A 26,344-nucleotide genomic window follows, 5' to 3' on the forward strand; every position below is an offset into this window, starting at 1 on the left:
GAAGAGCACCTGGACATCACGATTACTCACGACATCAAGAACTAAGGCTGCATACTTCAATTGTTGCGATTGCCACGCACTGAATAGCATATCGGCAAAAGATGCGTACATCCACGCACGGGTCGACGATACAGTGAACCGATTTTGCGACTATGAGCAATCCGATCTGGACTACCAGAATGAAATAAAAAATCAGTAAGAGGAGAAGCAGTTTAGGATGTACTCTGTTTATGAACAGCAGCTTACTAGTACCCCTGAAGAGCAAAGAATATAACAGCTTTATCTTGCCAGTGCACACTATAAGAGAAAAACACGGAGACGAAAACTGGAGACGAATGAAATTAAGTGAGGACAACGCAGCTAGCTATGGAAAGGAAACTGGCAGAAGAACCGTGAAGACATGGTAAGACAGTGGGGCGGCTCAAAGAACGAACGCATTAATGGCACCCTAGTTTACATCAAGAATAAATAACTACGGGCAAAACATGTAGTAAGAAGGCAAGTAAACCGATGGCTGTTAAAAGTAACGGAGTGGATTTCAAAAAGAGGCAAGTGTAGCAGGGGCCGGCATAGGAGAGTCAGCGAGGGGGCGTGTATAGAGAGTCTGCTAGGATGAGGAGCCGCAGATGGCACATAACAGAGTTAAGTGCACGGATATGGGAGAGGTCCTCGCCCTGCAGTGGACGTTTGTTTGAATTCTTAAAAATTCACTTCGATTGCATGACTCACACTTCGTGAGTAGCGTGAAACTAGAAGAGGGCATAAAAGATACTGGGGACATCGCACTCAATCTCTGCGAATAAGCGCAAATTATGCGAGGGTATTTCTCAAATTTTAACTATCAAAAACATAAGATTTACAATGCGGGCACCCAGTTCTGTCATCCTGCGAAACGGTCATGTGTGCCTTGAAATGAGGCTGAAAAATCCAAGACATTCTATTTCGGGTGTTCGATATTTAAAGCACTCTCTTTTCGGGCTTGCCCATTTTGATTTCCTTGGCGCCAGCGATATTTTTCGTTGCAAAGAAGAACAACTTCTATAAAAGCGATCTTAAGCGATCAGCGCCGTCAGTCTGTTTCACCTTGTCCTCTGTCCGTGTTCGTAAGCGCTGGTTTTTGTACGATGGATCACCACCAACTCGCCCAATCCTCAGTTCTTCTGCGATCTTATTGTTTAGAGCACATGGCTGGTCATATTTTAACGGGTCAAATTAAACAATAACACTTTTTGGCGTCATGTCTATTTTATTAGCACTATAATCGTCAGTGTATGTCCCAATAGCTTAGCGGATATGTAAATTGCTGCAGAAGTCGTAGTGCTCTTTTCGATTTGAATGAGCAAATATTAAACGTGCTCAATATTCCCATTTGTAACGCGTGGTGCACAGCCATCATCCAATACGTTGACCCAATCGCGAGATACAGACAGTAAATGGCAACGAGCACAAGCCTACCCACTGTGTTTTACGGCGCCTCAAAACCCTGCAGGCCTAGCCTTGGAAACCCTGAATGCACGCGGAAGCGAATGCCGCGTTTTTTCTTTATTCCTTTTTTTTTCTAGAGAACGCGCCGACCGAGCGGCCGGATGACATGAAGATGAATGAACGCATCAGGATGAGGATGATCGCCGGCGGCTGACTGGAATGCTGGCGACATCTGGCAGCGGCAGTGCCAGGGACCCAGCCAGGGGTCCGGGCAGCTGGCAAGCCCGGTAGAAGGACCGGTCAGTAGAATCCGCTGTGGACGCGGTCAGGACTTCCAGCGGGGCCCACTCCATGGACGTAGAGAGACCGCCCAGGACGTACAGGGTCTCCTCTGAGCGTGAGGAATGTTTTTATGAAACTGCTTTCGCTCCATCTGAACAAAACACTGCCCCGGAAGTGAACGCTACGGCCTGAAAGATACCATACTCTTGTTTCCATATGACGACTGAAACTTAAACGAGAATAGGTGAATAGCGAGAGGGAAACAAAGAATTGGCATACCATGAAGAAAGGCTAAATGCTGTTTGAGTGAACGCTTTTACACCGCTTATTTCATGTGACGATTTTCGCAAAGCATCACTCCTAGTAAGGTGAATCTGTTTTCTGCTCGAAAAGACATTGTTCTTTGACTTCTTCCAACCCTAATACCTCTCAAGTTTCGTAAGTACATCTTTAAGAACAACATCATTTGCATTAGCATGGGTGGCTACGACGGAATCGTGTTACTAGCATTGGCCTTCCTTTGTACCTTCTCGAGGATATTAACTATAAGCCGCTAGCAGCAAACCATCTCCACCGCTAATAAAAGTGTCGCTGCTGAATAAAAACCAAAGAATTTAAACCGTTAGGGAAGCACATACACAAGACACGAACAAAACTTTATCCTGGGGCCCTGGGGCCGTAATTAGTAACATTTTGTTTCTTTTTCAGTTCATGTGATCCTCTGCAATTGGTCGCTGCTCCCGGTGACGTAGGCAGTTGGGGATAATGGAATGACTAGATGACATCATTCCGGACGACATACGAATGCACTCATGATGTCACTGGTGGACCAATGTCGACAAATAACGCAGCACGACGACACGTCTCACATGTCTGAAGAGCTTTATGAGCTACTTTCGTCTCTAAAAGAAAACTGCGTGGTGGTTCCGTGACACATATGTGGCTCGTGATGCCTGTCAAAAAACCGGGCTGAATCCAGCGGCCTACTTACTTACTTAACTCTATCGTCTTCGTAACTATGCTGACGCCGAAGTCACGCGAGAATATGCCTCATGAGCTAAAAAATTAGCAACGTTTATACGTAGTTATGCTAAGTAAGCTGAGCGTTGACTCCATTTTCTTTTCTAACATGATCTCAAAAGTACAATAAAATCGCGAGCAAAGCAGACGACCTGTGTTTTCATCCGATGGTTTGGGACCCCCGTACAGAGGTTAAATGTGCACTGGCTTCAATTATCCACAACGCACAAAACGTTGAAGTAGATGACAGCTGTTATCCAAGTACTCGTTTCGCGCGCCCCTCAGGCTACTTTCTGCAACAGTATGTTGTCCCTTCTGTACTGTTACACGCTTTTCTATTTTATTCTTTCCAAATTGTTCATAGCTCCTATTTTGCGTTCACATCTAACGAACCACCATTTTAAACGTAAAGAGCATTGCAATATAGCAGATGACGGCACAACACACAAAAGGGCAAAAATGGGACCCGAAAGACATCTCCAGTACTGCACTTGCCAGAAGTAATGGGCTACAATGCTTGTTGCTTGTCCAAGCTGCGTAACACTAATGGCACCCTGCAAACTATAACATTACCAGGCATCCAAGACAAGCGCTTCTGACACCACATGGCGCATGGCTTCGAATATTCAAAAATAGCGTGTTGATGTCATCTGTGAGAATGGCCGAGTAGCTACAAAACTGAACGTGATATGCCGCTAGGCCTAGCGTACTGGCTGGCCGATGCCCCGAATTCCTCGTAATTAATCTGTATAATGGAAACACTTATCTTCCCCTTTCGTTTAGGGACTTCTTAGTCTTCGGGGTACCGTAAGGGCTCCACTATGCGAATGAGGAGTAAGCCACGTTGACGAATTACTCGTGGCAAAGACGGTAGATGGGTTTGACGTTCAGTTTCATCGGGATACTACCATGGAATGAGCTCTTATACGCTTCGGCGACTAAGCTGCGAGTGTTTCTAAGGCAGCCGTCAACGCAGTCTCACCTTCGGCACAGACGGCTGCTGCGAGGCCGTGTCTCGGCGCAGGGAGCGGGCACAACGACTTCCAGCGGCCGTCCGCCGAAGCCGGGTCCCAGAAGACCACGTCCGACCGGCTGCGGAAAGCGCGGACCTCCGACGGCGCTGCCTCGTCATGCTGGAGGGAGCCATTATCCGCAGCCGGCACTGCCTCGGCGATGGTGCCTCCTGCGGGGGCCGACGCACACTGAGAAAGGCCGCCCAAGTGCACCAACATCCCCGATCCGGTGGACACCAGGGAGCCCAGGCAGACGGGCCAAGGGAGCCGAGGGCCGCGGAACCATCTGGGAAAAGCACGTTGCGCGCTTACTCACTGGCACTGCTGCTTCCTTGCTTTTGACAGACTGCTTCCTATTTTCCAGGGCCTAATGAGCGCACTAGCCACGTGCAAAGGCAGCGAACCTTCACCTGCTGACTGCCTTAATGGTAAGTCTTGTATTACTATATTGTAAATTTAATGAACCTTGAAGATTTCAAATAACATTTTTTTCTTCCCACTGACATGCAAAATTTCTTTCTTGACAGCAGCACTTAGCCTGAAAGAAATGATACAGCGAAAACTGCCAACCAGGTACTGAACAAAACTTGATTCATGCATACGCTGGGTCACACACAGTTTTAACTTTACCGCATGTAGATAAACCACTGGTCTGCGTCGGCGAATAGGACGGTGTCGAGAACGAGGGAGGATTCCGTGAGGAGAAACAAAGGAAGACTATGCTAGAATTGTAGTCATCACTGAACAAATTAAATTGCGAGCAATGTAGATCCTTGGATCTTTATATCATAGATGTCCTGTGTTGTTCAGCAGCCATGTTTTAAGTTTTTCTCAGGTGGACCACTCCAAAATGAGTAATATCCAATAGATGAACCCTATCTTAAGCATGCTTATTGCCTACTTTCAAGTGTTCTCGTGCTCTCAAGCACTGGCAGCAGGGCGGACCGGCGGACTCTGAACACTCCCACCTGCGGGCGCGCACGTCGTAGCAGTCGACGTCACGGAGCAGCCACAGGCGGCCGTCGGTGCGCGCCACGCCGCCCGCCACGCAGAGCATCCTGTCCGAGGCGGCGACGGCAGCAGCCATGCGGCCGGGCCTCAGCGGCTCCCCGATCTCGCGCCAGCGGTCGGAGCCGGGCGCCCACCACTCCACGCTGTCCAGCACCCTGCGACATCGAACGGACAATTTTGTGTGTGCAAGCTTTCATCGCACTTAGTTGCAGGCTGCTCCGTACGAGGTTTCCAAGCCTGTATAGCGCGCCGCAGATCATTAACCTCAAGGGTAACCTCCTCCAGTACGTCACAGGATCGGCACTGGACCATGCAAATCACTCGGTATGAGCACGTGGCTTTTAATTTACAAAATATAGGCAAGGAGAGGCAAGTCAAGGAAATATAGGCGTCAGTTTATCCATTTATTCGTTTCACTAAGAAAATGCTCGGAAAAAACTTTTTAACGTTACGTAGTGCACAATAAACGCGTTAGCCACTGCTGTTTTTTAGCTAAGCTACCCTTCCGCCTGTAAAAAGAAAATTGTCATCATTAACGCCATCATCATTTCTTTTTTAAGGTGATCGTGAGTTCCTATTACTGACAGCGCTCTATTCCAGTGTTGAAAAACTACAAAACCTTTGTAGTGCCTTGCCTGTATGTCTTCGCCACTATTGCTGGTAGATACCTGAATGTCAATTGGGAAGGTCTTGACGAAAAGCGAATACATCACCCATGCTCCACCTATAATGAAGTTGATTCTTAGGCGCTAATCAGCCATCAGGCAGTGCAATTTGCGTTCAGGTAAAACAGACATTGGTCGTACACTACAAGTTTGGAAACACGAAAAAAGGGGGTAACATATGTGCATGCTCAATACACACCGTATGTGGCCAAGTTTTGCACTGCAGCCAACGCACGAGCGGAGTCGACAACATGGAAGGGGGCCTGCTGGTATGCATCAAACCGAACATAGTGTCGCAGCAGCATTCCCCAGCACGAAGCAGTTCCAGAGCTTCATTTCAGCGTTTTTCTGTTTGCCTAACTTCAATCCCCTTTTATGCTAGCCTGTTCCAGAAAAAAGGAATAACAGCGAGTAAGCGAACAGTAATTATATTTCCTTTTCTCTACGCCCCTCGTTACCCCAAGAGTAGTTTGATGTCGCAGCAACCGTTAGGTCGCTGAACCCGAGACCGAAACTGATGCATAAAAATTTTGAGTTAAAAACTCTTTAGTAGGCGCGAGATAAGAATCGCATGTGGCGATTCATGTTCATTAATGTTGTACAGATCATGCCAAAGGAAACAAAACAAGCAAAGATACATCTGATGTCTCCGCCGGATTAAAAACTGCAGAGGAGGGGCAAATAGCGCGAGAAAAGGCAGGGTCTGCTTCACCTTCCGCGCTTGTCGCGCCCTCCGACAGCGAAGAGTGTCCCGTCGATGGCGGCGCACCCGTGGTATGCCCTGGGCAGCTGCAGGTCCGGCAGCTGCGCCCACTGGCGCTGCCCCAGCTGGTAGCAGAGGCACGAAGCCAGGGGCCGGAGTCGGCCTCTCAGGGTGCGTCGGCTGTTCAGGCCGCCTGCGGAACGCCGACGGGGAGAATGCACCTGGCCCTCACGGCTGTTTCCCACACCCTTCTTGTGTAACAGCTAAACTACAAGCACTCATACTATAATCAAATTCTGTACCTGAATTACTAAAAAATAATATTGTACACCAGAACTGCGATTCCAATTATTTTTTTCATGGCAGAAGAGCAGCTAGCATCAACAGAACGACGATGGAAGTAATTTTCTTCATATACTCTGTTTGAAAAACTTGTGTCCCAGTCCACCTCAACATAGAGAATAAGGAATAACTACGAATTTTACCTCGTACCCTCTGAACCACGCGCAAAATTCAACACAACCAACCAGAAGCAGATAGCCCGAAGCCAGGGCTCCATATCTCAAATATACATGGTGTATCATGTAACTTCAAACTGGGAACCGCAACTGGGGGAAAGCAACCAGATATGTTCTGCCTTAATTTGTTAACTGACTAAGATTAATTATACAATTTTTTTAATTTTTCTTTTAGAGCGAAGTGCTCAACACAACAAATCAATCAATCTGCATTCGTCTGTTTGAAACTTCCCAGACGTCGATCGCACTCGGGAAAACATACCGAAAGGCAGCATTTCCTAGAGATATTTTGTTGATCCATTCCTTCCATTGTTTATCTGTGGCGCAGCTGCAGCCTATGACGTAAGAAAGCAAGCCACGCCCTTTCCTGCACATGGCATGAAACGTGGTCCTGGCCAAAATAAAAGCGGCAAAAGAATCAGTCGGAATAAGGACCGATACAAAATGCCACCTCAAAGGCTTTGTAGCGGCGACCGTATTCTGACTGCGCTGCGTCGTGTGGCACCTAAATGTCACCGTGAAGCTAGTTCCCTGGCATGAAGTACGTAGTATCACGCGAACGTCGCAGGCATGTTTCTAGCAGGGATGGCCTTATGGTATAGTGGCTCGTACCTTGCGTTGCGGAACATATAACCCAGGTTCGAATCCTGGTCATGGTAATGTATTTTCATTTTATGTGATGGCATTATAAGCCACATGGGACTATAATGCGTCGTCGATCATAAGATTTTCACATTTGCTAGAAAGAAGTGACGTCACCAGACCGGTGCACTTCCATTGGCCGGAGGGAAGTGAGGTCATCAGACCTAAAGTGATGTTACTTCCAGTATAGGCATCAGCAGCTGGTAATACTATCACATTGCCAACACTTTATGGAATTAAGTTTCCCTCTGATTTTTCACTTATTTTTTTTCCTGTCAAGCTCTTCAATTTGCCATGGTCCTGAAAACAATAAGCTAGATCACCTCATTACCGAAGACAAGGTATATGTGGCAGTTCGAGTGGTCAACAACACTGGCGATTCAATCCTGCGTAACCTGGGATCCCTCCGGATCAAACAGTTGACCACCGACATGAATGAGCTGCTGCAAGCTGGAACGCTGTCTCAGGAGCGGAAACAAGCAGAGAGAGTGGTCATCCCAAAGCACTGTAAGAAACCGGAACACGAGAGCCAGCGACCCATATCCTAACATCGTGCATAGTTAAGTTCTACGAGCGAGTGGGGCTCATCGTACTCTATGTATACCTCGAAGGAAGAAATGACCTGCTATCCAAGATGATGTTCGCCTTCCGCACCCATCTGCCGACTGAAGACGTCCTCTCCTCGTCAAGGAAGAATTCTTAACCAGAACACCGTTTTACGTAGAAAACTTTATCATGGGTTTCAATCCAAAGGGGGCTTTTAACAACGTGAGTCACGGCGCAGTGTTCGAGGGACTGAGCCTAAGCCGCGGCCAGAAAACCCATGACTATGTCCCTCATAGCCTGAGTCGCTTTGGGACGTTAAAACCCCCATAAAGCAAACCACAAGAGGGTTTACAGGAAAAAAATACGTTGAGACTAGTACGAGCTCTGGTCGTCAGCAGGGCCAAGTACAGTCTGCAGTATCCGAAAGTCACTGAGTCAGAAACCGATCAGGTAGAGGCCCTGCTTCGCAAAGCCTATAATGTGGCCAGCCCTCTAAAGCGGACCTCAACAAAAAAAGCTGGCGATCTTCGGCGCAACTAATAGCAACTTAGAACATCCCAAAACTTAGCTACATTGAACAGCTGCTACTAAAGATGACCGGCAAATCTTACTCAAGAGAATCGGCTACCGAGATTACCTATAGAACATCAAATGGGTCGCAAACCTCCCGGACGAAATTAGGGCGTCCTACACGGTCCTCCAGATTCCACGGCACATGCCCCTGGAACTATACTCCATCCCAGTAGTTACTCAACCACTACCAAACCTGCGATGAGTGCACAAGCACCGTTCTGACGCTGTGACATACAGTGCCAATATGAAATAAGCAACCGGGCATATGGGACAGCGTGCTTTGAAATGCGCATGCACCAAACGCTGTTTCATATTGTGCCTTAACGTACGCTCGTGTTACCTGCGCTATTTCCCAAGTTAACTGTGCGCGACTTTTGCGCGCTCTGAAACATCTTTTCCAAAATGGCAGCGCCCTTAGAAGAAGGAACCCTCGCCTCGGCATGAATTCGTCGTTGTTACTTCTGTTTTCAGTACTTTCACCGGTAATCAATGGGACACTAGGCTTTCGCTTCGTCTCATCTCTCCTATAACAAAACATAATAGCGATGAATTTGCTTTATTTCGTTTTCATTTAGAGTAACGATTCTGCTGCTTCTAGTCGTAAAAAGGAGCTTCGATTTGTTGACAAAAATGCTTCCCGTTCAAACTACCAGATGGTGTCACTAGGACAAGCTTATAGTTAAGTCTCCGTTTGCATGAGCTTATCTAAAAGTGCGAATGTGACAAATGCCGTAACGCCCCGCAAAATGCTTGCGTTAAGATTACGTAAGAGCGCATACGCTATTGGTAGATATACACTTCGATTTATGCTTTTTTTCTAGCCATATCTGTGCACGCCGCGAGCAGATAACACGCAGACGACTAGGCACGGATGAACACGTTTAACGTGCTCTTTGGATTGTCTGAGGAGATCTCTGCCTTTGGAAGTGCTGCAAGTTAGTTATGGGATGGAGTATACACCGACGCGGGAGGGAAGCGAGAGCCAGGAGTCTCGAAAAATGATTGGCGCGTAGAGCGAACGTGGTATACATGGACGCTGCTGGCTATGCTGCACGAACAGAGGCTGTTAATTACGGCAATGGACACTGCACACAAAGAAATCGACAGCGCCACTACCAACCTACAAACATATCGAGGCTGAAGAGAGAGCTGTTGCTCTAGCGGTAGCCTTCGGCAAAGCGCGTTGAGAGTCTATCATCGCGACTCGCAGCAAGCCTCCAGGAATCCAGGAGGCAGGAATCCTCGCAGAAAGCCTAGGTAAGACGGCCATGTGCTTCATTCATCAACATGGGGGCGCAAGCCCCGCAATCAAACATCGGATATATTGGGGCACCAGGACACGCGGGGTTCTCTGGGAACCACGCGGCTGACGCCATCGCTCGAAGCCACACTTACCGAACGGGGGCTAAAGCGCGGCTACTGCAGCCTGTACCCCAACGGTACGGCGTAGTACTTGAGCACATAAGGAGCATTGGCAGACGATTCCTGAGGAGTGGAACAGGTGTCCGCCAGATCTCTTAACCAGAGCTGATTCTTTTGACTCTATGTTTTCTTCACTGCATTTAATTTGAGAGCCATTTATTTCTACGTTTACTTTTTGTATTTTGCATTTGAGCCTTGTATTTATTGCTGTATTTTGTGTTACAACTTGTATTTAACATTTGTCAATTTTGCTAAACCTGTTCTTTTTTTCATATATTATGTATTCGCCCCTCCTGCTTGGGCCTACTGTAGGCCTGCAGTATGTTCTAAATAAATAAATAAATAAATAAATACCCTCCGCCTCACCCCCCCCCCCCCCCCCCCCCAAGGCACAACAAAGAGGAGGCGGCACGTTCGCGCCAGCTTTAGACTGGCACCTCTCCGTCCCTATACATACTGAGCAAAATTTTTCCCACCGCGCATGAGGATAGAAGTCCACATTGCGGGGATAGGGGTATACTATTACACACCACGTGGGCATGCAACGTAACCCGGCATTGCCTTCGCACAGAAATCCCAGAAAGGAGCACTGAGGGTCTGCATTGACCACCACGGTCCTAGTAGACCAGCTGTGATGTCCGTTCTCTCTTAAAAATATATAAAAGATAAGGTTGTCTATCTTTCTATTTACGCTATATTGATCTGTGAGAAAAATCCGCTACAGTATGCTAATAACATTAGCACATTACCAAACTTGTGCAATCTCACTGCGTTATGTAAACCTGTCAAGCTTTCAAGTGCCCTTCCCGCCAAATTCCCGGACGGGATTGGCAACATATGTAAATAAGAAATAATAAGTAGCCTGTTCCTCGGATTACGTGCGCATGAATCAACGCCGGCGCTCACCGACAACATAGACTTTGTCGTCCACGATGGCACCTGAGTGGTGGTGGCGCGGTTCAGGTAACATGGCGACTCGATGCCACCGGTCGTCCGTCTCTTCGTAGGCCAGCACGGCGCAGCCTGAAATGCAGAAAGGCGGCAGTGCTTAACGCATGGGCCTTACTCTCTTTCATGTTTTTTTTTACCTTTTTTTAGAGAACCAATAAAAGGGTAAAAGGGCCGTACCTCAGGAAATAGGCGTTGACTAAGTAAAGCAGTTCATTTCTCTAGTTTCGTACCTCTCACGTAGTTGTTAAGTTTCTCGTTCAAGAACAGCATAGCCCTACCCCCCCCCCCCCCCCCCAACTGGCCTTTTCCTATCCTTGGCTTTTCTACAAAAGTAGTGTCAAGCTAAGCTGTAAGAATCACAGTTCATTAAACTCCGCAGTACTAGGGGTGGAACTAACTCCAGCGAGGTCACTTATACCTTCCTCAGTACAATGTAAGGAATGCATATCGTTTGAAAAAATAAACTCACAGGGTTTAAACCTTCGACCTCACCACATGATTCCAAGCAGCATCATGTTTTCTGGTCTTTCTCTTCGGCTCACAGCACAGTCAACCTTATCATTGATCACTTTTATATCATCTAAGGAAACCCTTACTAAAACGTTTCAGTACGAGCTACGCTATGGAATTATGCTATGGGAAACATAAGGTATTCGTGGGCTTTCCATTAGTTTTCCACGTTGCTTCGTTATACTTTGCGTGTCGTTTCCCCACAATATTAAGTCTTTACCAGAAATAACTGGGCTTCTCATACAGTCTCTGACGCTACATGGGGAACACTTATCAAAGGGTGGGCAGCGATGTCGTAGGCTCACGTCACGCAATTTATCCTCACAGGCGACGAGGACTGGCGACAGCGCAAGCCCGTCTTTTCAAGCAGTCACGGCAGCCTGGTTACTTTTGGCAAAGGCTGTACGTGATGTTGTATGGCTTAGACACGTTTTTGAACCTTCCGTAAAGTCCTGACAAATTGCATTCGCTTCGTATCATCTCATAAGCCGCACAGGAAACATTAGTATTCGATTGGAGTGGTCAAACTGAGCCATGTCATTAAAGAAATAATGATTCCATTTCGATAACTTACGTTTCATTGTAGCAATCTAACGCGACGCATTGATGTGTTCATTCCAAACTAAAAAACCGTCGTGGCGTTTATTAGTTTCTTCAAGTGGTCCTTCACTGTCAGGCCTCTTTGCTTCTACTTTCTACAATATGGCGTTCATGTCAAGCCTTTTTGCTTTGCGCCTGTGCCATTCTCTAGTACCAGTACGGAGCTGCAAATTAGCTTCACTGGCTACTGCACGAAAGCGCAATGCTGTCGCCCAACCGATCACCACTCGTATTTAATTGCCATTCTCTCGGGTTGTTCACTGCGTTTCGTCGTCTTCATCAACTTCCAACTGTGTGCAATGGATCTAGAACAAAGCGCTATCGCAGCGCCCTCTTAAGGTGCGTTAAGCGGTCGTAAAATTGTATAGGGCGCTACCACTAAGCTCTCCAAACACCGATTTCGCCGGTCTATTCCTAAAGCCCGACCTTGAAACCTCAGCTTCGAACCGAAAGTGAAATGAAACGCGACGTGCTAGCGCACATACTTCGCATTTGGCCAAGATAGCTAAATCGGCTGTATTTTTTTTTTGCCGTGGGCCAGGCTGCATACCACACCATTAGAATGTTTCGCCAAGTTCACTCTCTGTTATGACGTCATGTTAGCCGCGGTTCCTTGAAAATGTTCGCCGGAGTTTGCCGAGAACGGTGTAGCTGAGAGCATTTCGTGTTTTAAAGCCCTGGAATAGAGAGAGCACATGCATGCTTCAACCATTGGAAGGAATTCTTCGTTTTTCCGGTTCCTACCAGTGAGGACCTGGTGGGGCAGGTGCGGGTCGATGCCGCCCACCAGGAGCACCCCGGGGCTGCCCCGCCGAATGCGCGAGTCCTCGGGCAACACCTTGGCGGCGTACTCGTCCCACTCGGCGACCCGGGTGCGCTCGTTCAGCGGCCGGCTGTGCAGCATCTCGTGCAACAACGGGTCGCCCAGCCACTGCTCGGCCGCCTCCTCACCGTCCGCCGTCGGGATCTGAGCCCCAGGCAGCGTTGCAGTCAGCTCTCTTTGTCCGCTTCTGGCTAAGCATCGCTAATGGCGTCAGTTCGAATGTGCTATCGGCAGCAAAAGTTTACGGGACGTGGGCATGCGGAAAAAAATTTATTCCGCCGCAGTTGTCCCAAGCCAGTCGCTGCAAAGTATGAAGATGTCAAGAAACATACGTGTTCCTTCCTCTGGTAATAATACCAGGTGATTTGGTCGTGAGGTAGAGCTGTAATCAATGTTCTTTCGAAAACTCGCGTCCCGCAGACTTTTGCTGCCATAGTACACCTAAGGCCTCCAATTTGAAGTAAGAGTGTCAGAAACAACATTCGCCGCTGACTAACCAACAGTTGCCCAATTTTTTTTTTCTATTTTAGTCTCATCGAACAATTCGAGAAGATCGCCATGACTCCTGCCGGAAGTAGAGTGAAATCCCACACGCAAATCAGCAAGTTGTGGGTAACTTTTGTGGGTATGTCTCTTCGTTGGTCACCTAGTTCACGCTGTTTTAGTTATGCTCATTGCATTTTCCAAGCTTGCGCAAATTTTACCTGTTTTTATTCACATTTCATGAACATAAACAGGGTGCTTCACCTGAGTGTTAAATTTTTAAATACAGACTTTTTAGTTATAAAAGAGCTTTTTTCAGCATAGCATTGTCAGCAGCGGAGTACAGGCGGCCAAATCTTCAGCTGGCGTGCGCGACGGCCGCGTTTTCCGTGCTCCTGCAGCTTATGACGGAGCAAACTTGCGAAAATATCAAACTTAAACGCAGGCTTACTAAGCCTGTGCTCAATAGTGACCTTCCCGAAATTTTTCTTCGTCTCAGAATGCAGGAGCGCAGGAAAAGCGGCCGTCGCGCACGCCAGCTAAAGATTTGGCTGGCTGTACATCCGAATACAGCTAAGATGTGATCGCTTCCAGGCTAGATAACTAATATTGAATAGTTAACTTTTTAACTATTACTGTTAGGCCTCTTAATCATTTGCAGGCGTGTAGTTCTCCGCAAGTAATATCCATATCAGTTTTTAAAATTTTGAAACCCTGGGAGCTGTGGCTGAACACATTTTGGCGATTTCGACGAGTTCCGTGCACTGGAGAGGTTGCTTTGCCTGCAAGCTTCTCGAAAGCGCACGCATTTTGGGGCAATGTAGCCAAAATTAGTGGGGCCACAGTGCCGAGGGATTCGATATTATTAACTGATACGGATATTACCTCTGATGGTCTACATGGCTATCACTAATTGTTAACAATTCAACACTAGTTAACCAGACTGCTAATTTGCAAGTCCTAGCTGCACTCTGCCGCATTACACAGCTGACAGTGCTATGCTTGAAAAAGCGCTCTTCTTACTAAAAAGCCTATCTTTGATAATTGCAGAAAGTCTTAGGTGAAACATCCTGTATATCGCAACGAAGGCGGCGGCGCTAAACGACTATCAGAACCTCGCCAAGCTTCCCAAAACCATGAGCTCCTCGTTTTGCGTAGATGCCAGCACACATCTGCGGAAGCGGCCACCGTCAGCAGCTGCAGCGGGGAGAGTTTTATTGCGAAAGCAATACTACTTGCACTTTCACGCCTTTGCCGTGCCGCGGCGGTGACCACCATTGACCTTCATTTCACCTTGATTGCATTAGATTGGATGAGATTGGATTAGATTAGATTGGATTGGACTGCATTGGACTGAACTGGACTGGACTGGATTGGATTAGTTTAGATTAGATTAGATTACATTAGATTAGATTACATTAGATTAGATTACATTAGATTACATTCGATTATATTGGATTGGATTGGATTGGATTGAATAGGAGTGGATTGGAGTTGATTGAATTGGATTGGATTGGAATGGATTGGATTGGATTGGTTTGGATTGGATTGGATTGTATAACCGATGCATCACCACAAGTCTAACCACAAGCACCACCACCAGCTACGCTACCAGCTGAACCATGGCGTAGGTACGGATATTGCTTTCGCAATTACCGGGCTTAACCAAGCTAAGCCACAGCGAATTTTTTTTGTCACTCGATCCATCCTGTCTTCTCTTTGCGCATGCGCAGCGTGGCTATACCGACGGAGACATGATTACGCGCGTCGTCTTCTTCCCACGGGGGTCTTCCTAAGGCACTAACCTCCAAGGCGCGAAGACACGCTCCGTCTCCGGCAGACGGCGACACAGACAAGGCGTCCTCCTCTTCGTTGGCCGTGCACGCAGATGGCGAGTTTTCCCGCTGCTTTCCCGAACGACGCCGCACCGGCGCCCGCGGCGGAGACAGCGACGATGCCCGGCTGCTGCTTGCTACAGTGGTTGCATCGCCCATGCCCCTTTCGGGCTGTGGTAGAGGGCGAAACAAAAAAATAAGCGAGTGAAATGAGCGGACGCAGTCAGTACTACAGGGTGGCATTCTTCCTTTGAGTCATGCGCTCTTTTAAGGCGAAAGCCTTTAATGCCTCATCTTTGTCAACAGAAGGTTGTCAGCAGCGGTGTCACACTTTTTCTAGTCAGACCAGAGAAAAATGTCTTCGTGCACGATGGGACTCGAACCACCATCATTCCGTTCCACAGCCGACCGTGCTAATGGCTACGCTACTTGCTGCCAACGCACACGCAGTCCTCCTTGTCTAGGACGCTGGAGAGTGTTTGCAGAAAGGCGTCGAATCAGACGGGTGCCTCCCGAACGCCCTCCAGTGTCTCCAGCATTTAAAATTCACAAACAATTGTGTGCTTAACATCTTAACCACACATCAGTGACAAAAGCAGCAACACCGCGCTGAATGCTTTCGGCTCACCGCACTTTAGGTCAACAAAGTGTCCCCCTGAATTTTTTGAAGGTGCTGTGTATTTTCTGTTATTTATAAACAATCTCGGTCCTTTCTATATGCACTGATTACTGCATGAATTGCGGCTCTGTGCTTTGCTTCCCCTGCAATGGCGCTAATACGTCGTATGCCAGGCAATGTGGAAAGAATGAACGGGTGCTGAAAAGGCGATTTCAAATTTGCTGTATTTATGGTGCATTCAGCCTTGCTTACAGATTCCTGCCAATTAAAAAAAGTGGACCCATACTGCATACCTCCTGAATAGCCACGGATGAGTATTCAACACTTTCAAGAACGGAATCGAAGCTCCTCCAAATGGATTCGGAGGCCGAATTAAATGCAGGACATTCAAACGCAAATGGTATTTCTAACAAACATTTTTTCAAAAATTTCGGCATATGTGGTAAGCCTTGTTATTAAGGCTGAACAAAAGTAAAAGCGGCATAACACATTAGCCACCATCCTAACTCCTTAGGCAAAAGTCGCACATTAAAGCTGATGGTAAGGCTAGTTGCTTGCGCACAGTTATGAGGCACGACGGTAGTGAAAGTAAGGACAGCACACAGGAGCACGTTTACACGGAACGCTGGCCTGACTAAAGGGAAATTTCACTGGCGCAGAAACATCGGCGAAGCTATTGGGACAAGAGGGGGTGGGGGAGAGGGAATTATAGAAACGTAAAGAAAAAAAACAGAAAAACTGCACATGCTTTTTTTGAGGCATCAATATACTTTTGATGCTACTGTTTTCCGGTTCTCGATTTTTATGCAATTTTCAGTGATATCTGCGGCAGTCCCCTAGGCCGACACATTCGCGAGCATTTTTCAAGCAACCTTTCATTAGTAGTCGTGTTATCTGAGGATAGCGGTGTTTGGTGGCTCCATCAAAAACGAACACAAGCGGAGCGAACAGAGTAGTAATTTATGGTCCATCGCTGATTTCGAACACATAAAAAATATTCGCAACAGTTTAGGCCACAACAAAGTTTTTAGAATCTAAGAAAATATGTGCCGGATTTCAACCTAAAGTCAGTTCGACTTCAGAGAATCTCTCTCCTGGAGTGGTTAAGAGAGCTCACATAAGGGTAAACATAGCAACTAAAGCTGCCGTAGCGTAATTAGGCGTTTTTTTTTGTGAACTATATAAAATACTTGGCGATTTTTTCAAAAAAATAATCAAGCAAAGCATTGAGTCTTTCACTGCCTCAAGAAATGCATAGTTAAGACTAACGCAAGTTTACGTGACCCATCTATCTACACGCTTTCTATGACACCGAAGCCTCATTAGGTGTCTAAAAATAGTGGAGAAAATGAACCCAAGAATTGGTTCCATTAACTCTAATCTGCTGTTTAAAATGACCCTTTTGCACATATCCATCGCTACATGGGCAAAGATATGTGATGTCAGTGCACGTTAACAAACTGCTGGTGGGTGATATTCATCCGACGCCCTTCACTATGGCGTCCCTCATAGTCTACACAGACAGATTCAAAACCTAAAACCTAAATAATATAACATAGCATAGCATAACATAACATAGTACAGCATAGCTTGACGTAATATAGTATATCATAAAAAACGTAACATACACGCTAAACGCTCATCCGTTTGTCGGCTTCCCCTCTGTTCCCTTCGTTTTGTTCCGAAGCTGTAAGGAATGAAAACTCTACCAGCCCATTGAACAACGAGTCAATTCAATTATTGAAAGACAAATGCCCCCCCCCCGTCATACTCACAGACTGCTCCGGCTTTTCTTTCAGCAAAAAGCGGCGTTGTGGATGCGTGTACTGCTTGAACTTGCTTTCCTGGCCGACCTGCTTGGCTGATATGTAGCTGCACAAGATGAGTGCAAAACAGACGGTTATCACGACGTATGCGAAGAACATGAGACAATTCTTTGATACGAACACGAGCGGACGCTGCGTTGACGCGCTGAGCCATCGCTATAGGGTGCCTTACGAATATTGTGACTTTCTTTCACCTACCGTTGAATAGCTGTTACCCGCCGTTTTCGCAGCATAACAGACTGGTGTTTGTCAACTCGGGCTGGTCTTTAATTTATTGAAACATTCACTTCAGTAGGAAAAGAGACTCGTGAACCTGAAGTCAGGAATGCACCAACGAGCCCTCTTTCACTCCCATGGAGAATTTTTTTCCAAAGCGACTCAGAAGCCAGGCTCGTTAAAACACACGTAATGTAGGTTGACGCGTGACTGGGCTCAGGGGGCGGGTAGTGTTCAAGATGGTGACGACCATGCGTTGTGGCCTCAGTAACCGAAGTTCGATTCTTGGTTATGGTCATATTTTTTTAAGTTCCCGTTCTAGTAAAATTAAAGTTGTCGTAAATTTACTAGCAAGCTTTTCTTATTATAATAGTCCAGTGTAAATGTTCGCAGTAAAATTGTAATAGTCTGAGTTAGTATGCTCAACACAAACATTGGAAGATGCAGTTGACCACGACTTGTAAACTCACGTGCCTACAAAACACTTTTTAATTTTTGGTGAACCGCTTTCTAGGGCTATTTACATGAACAGTGTCAGCCGGTCATAGCGCTATACTCTTAAAATAACCCGAAAGCTTTCTTTCAAACTTTTATATTTATATACGATGAACAAAACCGAAACGTACTAATCAAGCTTATCTCGCCTACACAGTTGTCACGAAGTTATTTCACGTATTCCAATGCACTACAATGTGCGACATCGTTTCCATGGCAACGCAAATAGTTGTTCTCATTAGAGCTAGGCGCTTCCCAAATTGATCGAAGCTCTCAGACATAACGGCACTGTCTGAGCTTTAAAAGTCATGTTGCCGAGAAGCGAAGGTATGCGTTTTACTGTATATCTGTCACGCTAAATGTGGATCAGATCAGCGTGGACCAATCGGGAGCACGAGCTGCAGCTTCTGCGATGGTCGCGATCGTCTACGGCTTTTGAACAGCAATCTCTACTGTTAGCTTCCATTTTTAAATAAAGCGCGTCTAACAGTGATGGGCATTCGTATCGCGATGAACATCGTTTGCGCGATTCTCAGTCGTCGCAACAGAGTTGTTTTTCTTAGCAAGTTTATGCAAATTAACTTCTTCCTTCGCTGCATATACCTGCATCCTAGCGAAGAACTGCCATTGCTTCTTTACCAACTCTAAAGAGGATGCATGGTTTCCTTCTCATTCGTTTGATGCAGCCCTTATGGCTTCTCTAAACATCAAAGGGTTTTGAAGTGTGAGGACGAGGGTTCTGCTTATCTTAAAATTTGTTTTTTTTTTTTCGGGAGGGCATAACTGCTCCATGATACGGCTGAAAGGCAGACCAAGCAGCCTGATAAATTCTTGCAAGGACATTACCAACGTGCCTCCGATCGAACCCTGTGACCACGATACCGTAAGATAAACAGAAATTTCTCTGCTCTACTGATCCACCCAAAATGCAGGACACGTACTATCGCGCTCAATATGAGTTGCAACGCGAGGTCATCGACCGGGGCTCGTTCCGTGGTGTGCCTCCTCCAAAAAGTCGCTCGGGATTCTGGGAGAAACTGCTGTTCCAGGAAACAACAGCACCCCCGCTCAGGAAAAAGTTTCTCCCAGAATTCCGAGCGACTGTTTGGAGGAGGCACACCACGGAACGAGCCCCGCTCGATGACCGCGCGTTGCAACTCATATTGAGCGCGATAGTACAGTGCAGCATTGGCGGCGACTTTCAAGTGATTTGAGTGGCCACCGCCTTCCCGGTGGCCACCTCTTTGGTTGGTGCAGTCGGTGCGTTTGAAAAGTGACAGGCCTTCCGTTTCTAATGCCCCCCATTGATATCAAGGTTTCAGGCCGTAATTGACCGCAGCTGGGAAGCCTTGACGAAATCTCAGTCCTCAGTGCCCTACTGGGCGTTTACATGAGCCCGACAAAAGTCGGGTTAAGTAGGCTGTCGTGCCGAGGACCGGTAGTCAGGCTCATGTATACGCTAGGGGGTCGAGCTAAGAGACCGTCGAGTCGAGCTGGGCCAGCCCGACTGCAGGGGGTGGGTTGACTCTGCCCGACCAGGTTGGAAGGAGCATGTATACCCTGCCGCATCGGCTTAGCGCCTCCTCTCCTGCCACCTCACCCATTGGAAATCAAAGCGAGCCGCTGCCGGCCTCGAAGAGAGCGCGCACGTGTACGGGCGAACCAACCGACCGGAAAGAGCAGCTACGTCGAGAAAGGGAACTTTCCGTCGGGGCGTTCCTCCTCCTCTGGCATGCGTGTGGTTTGCTTGCTCGACGCTAGGGGTGGCGACGATCTCTGCCCGACAGAAAACCGGTTCATGTAAACGCGGTGGGGTCGGGCTGGTCAGCCCGACATCTGGCGCGCCCCGACCTGACCCGCAACGTTGGGCTCCATATAAACAAGGCTCTAGTCAACTGCAGCAGTGCCGCACCGCATTAGGAATGAAGCGGTAGGCAGCCGGCGCTCACCAGACGGCGTTGTTAAGCATCTCCCGCACTTCCGGTTTGGCGGTCACTTCCGGCAGCAGCGGCGGGTGGAAGCAAGCCACGGCTTCCTCCATGGGCATGGCGGAGAAACGGATGCACCTGAGCAGCTCGACGACGTGCTGCTCGCGTGACGGCCACTGGGCGCCCAGCCACTTCAGCGCCACCTGGAACAGCTCTGTCTCGCTGCGCCACGCGAGAGAAGTGGCGCGGCGTGCCCGGTATGTTCAGTTAGTTCCAGTTAAAATATAATTACCGTAATCCGGGATAAGCCTACTGAACCAAAACCACCTGTTTCCCTGACAGCCTTGACACAAGCAAACCGCGGCGAACGTATCGAAAAAATATCCTAATCTCACCTCCAACCGCGACAGCAATTAACTATGTTATCTTAACAGAACATCGAGTAGCTTCTCTGGCCATTATACGCCACGCCCAAGGCTATTTCTATTGTTTAAGTTCGCATATAATTCGGACGGGAAAACGACCGTTGAGGGAGCGAACTTCAAATTACTTAGCGTTCTGTCTCGTCGTTTTCTGCCGGTGTTCGCTTGCGCTACTGCTGTGGCTTTTAATTTGCAACAAATCTTACAGTACCGCCCAAAATACATTTAATAGCAGATTTATGAAATTTCGAAGCTAAATTTCAACAGAGGAAACACAGACTGCAAAAGCTACCCCTGCAGGCATAACAGTGTACACATTCGATTGAATTATCGATAATTTTACTCCTGATGTACTGCATCTACTTTAGTAAGTGTTCAGAGGTCTGTGTTTGTAAGGCATTCATAGATTACCAAACTTTTCTAATTTATTACAAAATAATCAACTTTTCCATTACATTTGCCGGTTGTTTAAATTCTTCCAAAGTAGCCACCACTAGCCAAAAAACAATGGAAACGCGATACATCTGCTGGGCATTTTTAATGACACAACAGTACAGGGTAAAGGTGCATTAAAAGTACGCGAGCGTTTTCGCATTTTGCTTTCATTGAAAAACAGCCACCGCGGCGAGAATACCACCCATGACTTCAGGCTCAGCAGCAGGAAAACACATAATAAATTACCTGGTAGGGTTCACATTATGATACGAAGCTTGTTCATTACCCGCAGATTCCGCATCAGCTTTCATGTTCGCTTGCCCGTCGGCGCGCTTTCCCTCTCCCCATGCCGCCCTCTTTTGCCCTCCTCTCAGCATGCAAGCTCCGCCCTACTGACACAGCACCTCGGCATTTACGACTGCAGTTTTAAAGCAACGCCTTGCTGCGGCAAATGTGCTGAGGCGGACGTTGCGGCAAGTGTACTGAGGCGGATGATGCGGAAGACACGGAAGTATGCTCACCTGCGTGCAGCTATGGAGTCGGCAGCGAGGATCTCGCACACCTGCTCGGCGCTGAGCGCGAGGAACTCGGGGCAAACGGCCACCAAGTGGAATTTGCCGAGGATGGTCTTGTAGGCGCGCTGCCAGGCTGGCTTGGTGCCCAGTTTCTTGGCCGACACGTACACGAACAGGGCGTGCAGGGGGTCGTCGGGGGAGCTAGTCAGCACCTGCGACCACATTTAATCCCGCAGTCTGTCAACCAACGTTATAGCAGCAAAGTAGAAGCGACGAGCACGAGGCGATGGATCTCAGCCGGGTGGTGCTGTTTAGCCTTCACAAGCCAATCAGACGCGTTCGAAAGCTGTCTCCTCGTGCCCATAGGTTACACTCCACTGCCGCCAAATGAAGTGGAAACCCTTCTTCAACACCGTTTTCACTTTTATATCCCGCCAGGTGGTACCTTTTCCACCTCGCGGGATATAACAGTGAAAACGATGCATCAAAGTTGGCGCTCTGAATGCTGCCACTTACAGCTGAGCCAGTAGAAAAGTTGCTTAATATAAAGTGGCTGGCTTGTTGGTTACAGATCTTGACAACACTAGCGCTGTCGAAACACGGACAAGAAAGACTGCCACAAACCGAGCGCCTGTGTTTGTGCCAGTCTTTCTTGCCCGTGTTCCGACCGCGCTGTTGTTGTCAAGCAGTAGAGAAGGATTTATCATTGCAGATTACCCCTTCAAAACACTGTAGCAAACCAATGCTTTTCAGGTGAGACATCGAGTTGGCGCTCTCATGAAATGCTGAAAGGAGACGCTTCAAATATCGCAGTAAGTTTCCTCGCCCTAGACGAAGGCGGAAAGTGTCTCGTGTTTCTGCTGGAGGCGACACGTAAAGGCACCCGTGTGCTGTGCTATGCAACTGCGCGTTAATGATCCCCAAGCCCTTCACAACGGCATCTATTTTTTTCGTCTTTCACTCCCACGGTGTAGTTTAGGTGTCCATTACTATCTAGAGTCGACGTTTACCCTTCTAGGTCAAATAGCGGGCACAGATCCTGAGCACGATAATCGAACTGTAATCGGGCATGAAAGAGTAGCTAGCAGTATGCGTACCTGGGCGCAGCGTTCTTTTATGCGCTTCATGTCCAGGTGCTTGGACGCCTGGAAGACGTCGACGATATTTTGGCAGGTCAGCTGCAGTCTGCCCGTGTACATGTATTCAAGGAGGACGCTGAAGGACTCGTGGGTGATGCCGTTCAGCTGCACCTGCAGAAGTTTCACACGCAAGGCGGCTTACAAGAGGACACGAAGAAGACTAAGCGAATCTTTGTTCCTAGTAAAAATCACTGCTATGGCATTTTCTGGCTATTTTGATATTTGCACAGCAGCAGGAAAAGGGACATATAAATTGAGTTTTAAAAAATGTAACATTTCTTTCAGGCCATTCGTTTCAAACTAATCAGGACAAGACCGAAAATTAAACCGGGATCAAAGCAGATTTTCCTCAGGGTTCTGTCGCGGAAGGTTGCTCTATGCGTCACAGTTTGCTTCTGAAACAAGTTTTCTAAAATATTTATTTGCTTCAATGTTGTTTTTTGTGAGACTTTCTCAGATGGTACATAGCAACAGTGTATGCACCACAATTTTATTATGAAGTGAAATCGTAAATGGTTTCACCTCGCTTCGAAGAACCTTTTGTACAAGGGTGCTACTGATTACTTTCCAAAGTATTAACGACAAAACTAAAAGTCCATAATGCGACAGATATTCAGATTCCTTCCAGGTTGTTAAAGTCATTTAAACTGGGACATCATCCTGGCTTTGCATCCGTGAAAAGGCTGAGTATCTTGGCGAGAATTTACACCCATTGGTAGAACAAAGATTTCTGAGGATTCCTGGATTTGAACCGGGTACGTCTTGAGCAGGCAGATGGGTTACCACTTTCCTGTCTCTGCAGCTCCCACAATGCATCAGCAGTTCTAGGAATTTCTCGTAACTTTATGAGCACAGTATGCTGGTTCAGTAAGAAGTGCAGATGCTGAGACTGTATCCCGACCATGCGCGGGTCTCTTCGCTTGCCTTGAGCATTTCGGGCTTGGTGTTGATGAGCAGCTTGTGGAAGTAGGGCGAGTGGCAGGTGAGCACCAGCTTGTGCGCCGGGAACACCTCGGCCTCCACCTGCACCTCGACGTCCGTCAGCTGGTGCTTCAGCCACAGGGCCTCGCAGAACAGCGACAGCTGCGACGCCTGCTGCTCGCGGCTCTTGCCCTGCGGACGCCGAGGAGGCGGTCACCGCACGACTCGAACACTACACACAGTTTAGATCAAGCGGACGGAGTGTGGCTGGCCAGTGATCATTTTACTCTGAGCATCGTCAATCCTAAAGGGTGTCACAAAAGGTGTTACTAAAACGCATAAATGAACTTTATAAAATATTTTGGCCAATAAATTTTTTTCAGGTAATTGATAATATTCGCAAAGTGGATGCAAATGATATGCGCGTAACATGTACCGTGATAGGAAAATTGCTGGCGACGATGCAGTGTCGTCTCATCTGCATGAACTGCACACCGAAGAATGCAGGCGTTATGAAACGAATTGTTGCACGGTATGGTCCTTTGGACATGGTGGTGGTGGAAAACGTTTATTTGCTCTAGTTTACAGTAATATTTTTTTGCGGCTTCAGATGGAGTCTTCCATCTTCTCTTCAGGGTCGGTTCCCCTAGTCCAGGGATCCGCTGAGGGTAGCTGCCCTGCGTGCACGCCTTACTAGTCCTTCTTGGACTTTCAGGATGTCGCTGGATAGCATTCTCTCCCACTGTTCCGCACTCGGGTTTTCTATTATGGCTAGCTCGTCTATTTTCTGGCAAGCCCATGTGGTATGGTATAGGGTTGGTTTGTCTCCACAACACGGGCACTCGCTCTTGTACTGCGTGGGGTAGATTTTACTGAGCATGTGGGAGTGTTCCCCTTTGTAACTGTCGCCATTCTACGGCATCTTCTCTATTGAATTGTTTGTGTGGGGGCGATTATTTTCGCCTGATCCCTCTGTAGGAGTTAAGAATCTCTGTATAGTTTTGGGCTACCGGCTCGGATTCCTCAATGGACAATCGGATTACCTGAAACCGTCTCAGGCAGGAACACAAGACGGTTCGCGTTTGGCCAGTGACTGTCAGAAGGCTGGGCGCAATCCGGAGACGTCCAAAGTATCTCTTTCTCAATGGAAGCGGCTGTTTGTGTGGTCAAGCACTTCCGGCAGATCTCAATCGAATCACAGTCGCTCGTTCAGATCGCACTTGAGGCTAATCAGATTGAACACCATCACGTTCGCTAAGTCCTCATCGGCTGCTACATAAAATCAAGCTAGCTGGTTAACTCTGTTGTTCTGCCGCACGGCATCGCCGGTCATGATGGCTTGAAACCTTGCTGTGCTACAGGCCTCTGAGTCGGAGTTTGGCATTGTCACAATGCGAATGGTGGCGACGCCGATCACGTGTGGCTTTTCTCCTCGCCCGTGTCCGCGCCTCGTGCGAAAGCACTTGTGTCTGATTGTGGGCACTAATTAACTGTATTTGTTTACTAGTTACTACTAGTTAGTCATCATTACCGTCAGCCTGACTACGCCCACTGCAGTACAAAGGACTTTGACACGTCTCTCCTATTAACCCTGTCCTTTGCCAGCTGCGGCCACCGTTACTATTACTATTAGTACTAGTATTAGTAGTAGTTAGTAACTAGTACTAATGTCTCAAGGCATTTCGGGTGAAGGCCCTTAGTTTTAAGGCCTTTAGGGGGAAAGCTATTAGGGTGAAGACTTTAGGGTAAACGCGGTCGACATAAAGGCCTTGAAACTAAGGGCCTTCACTCTAGTACGCATGCAGTGTTTGGGACCCTTCCACTTGGTCAAGCATATTACTTTAAAGGATACTGTCACGTGCCGCGCGCTTTGTGACATGTGATTGACTTTTAGAAAATATGTCGCAATATTTAAAAATATATATTACGGATAGCCTCTGCGCAACAAACATGTCTTCGCTTATCGCTAATTTAAATTATCCTCTATTCTAGAACAGGCATCAATAAAGCAAGATCTAGAAAAAATAATGTATCCGTGTGTGCCGGCAGTTTTTTAAATGCACGTGAATACACTTGTAGGACAAGTATACATATTCAAGTACAGCTCTCTGGAAGACAGTGCACGAGTGTAGCTGTTTGCCAGAGGAAACCGTTTCTGGACTTCCAGTTATCAGCCCAGAATAGCAAAATTTAATTTTCAAATAATTTTATTGCTCTTTGCTTCAAATTTTCTAACGCTTATCTCAGCTATTGCGTAATCCTGTGATTAGCGGGTGCGGATATCTGACTCATGTATGTCATTTGTGCCCTAATAATCTTTCTTGACTCACTCAACATGAACAAAAGGCTACTGTAGATAGGAAGTGAACAAATAAATATGCCTATGCAAACTGCATCGCATTGGCCCGGGCACAGCACACATCGTCTTGTGGGTGTCATATTGAGCACATGGATGAGCGCTGAATCGCACTGTTCAGCGACGTCTTAATTTGATCGCACTTAAAATTCTAGTAGGACACCCCTTTGCAGCAGGTGCCTGCGTGACTGGCGCATCAAACTTTGAAGCTCGCAGAGTTCATACAAAACATGAAACGTAGACACCGTCTCGCTGCCCTGCATAATCCTGGCAGCGCGTCAGCCTGAAGCACATTTCGTACGGCCTATATGCCCTCAATGGCTACTCACCACATGTTCTGAAAGGCGATGAGTCTTCAGCCGGCAGTCAGCACTGTTCATGGTAAACTACAACCGCGCAGCTCTGAATGCATTGCAATGACCATGTTATGCAGTGATTCCCGTGACTCAT

At 47.4% G+C, this 26,344-nt stretch overlaps 2 protein-coding genes across 2 annotated transcripts in view; one reads left to right on the forward strand and one right to left on the reverse strand.

Moving 5' to 3' along the window:
- The window catches only part of LOC149371148 (solute carrier organic anion transporter family member 4A1-like), a 32,823-nt gene extending 31,059 nt beyond the window's left edge, over positions 1-1,764 (forward strand). Inside the window, exon 15 of the mRNA XM_089564651.1 lies at positions 1,563-1,764. Coding sequence (XP_089420777.1) covers positions 1,563-1,590 — 28 coding nt within the window. The 3' untranslated portion in view covers positions 1,591-1,764. The remainder of the gene's footprint in view (positions 1-1,562) is intronic.
- On the reverse strand, positions 1,611-26,274 carry LOC149371149 (kelch repeat and BTB domain-containing protein 8-like). The gene is made up of 13 exons (XM_089579529.1): positions 26,224-26,274; positions 23,542-23,730; positions 22,576-22,728; positions 21,485-21,690; positions 20,128-20,328; positions 17,417-17,513; positions 14,993-15,193; positions 12,626-12,848; positions 10,727-10,843; positions 6,129-6,312; positions 4,709-4,906; positions 3,710-4,026; positions 1,611-1,816 (listed from the first exon to the last, which is right to left on the reverse strand). The coding sequence occupies exons 1-13, from the start codon at positions 26,272-26,274 to the stop codon at positions 1,611-1,613; spliced, it is 2,343 nt and encodes a 780-aa protein (XP_089435655.1).
- Positions 26,275-26,344: the final 70 nt, after the last annotated feature.

Source organism: Amblyomma mixtum, chromosome 1, assembly GCF_055824585.1.
Source record: "Amblyomma mixtum isolate Tamu chromosome 1, ASM5582458v1, whole genome shotgun sequence".
Taxonomy (NCBI): domain Eukaryota; kingdom Metazoa; phylum Arthropoda; class Arachnida; order Ixodida; family Ixodidae; genus Amblyomma; species Amblyomma mixtum.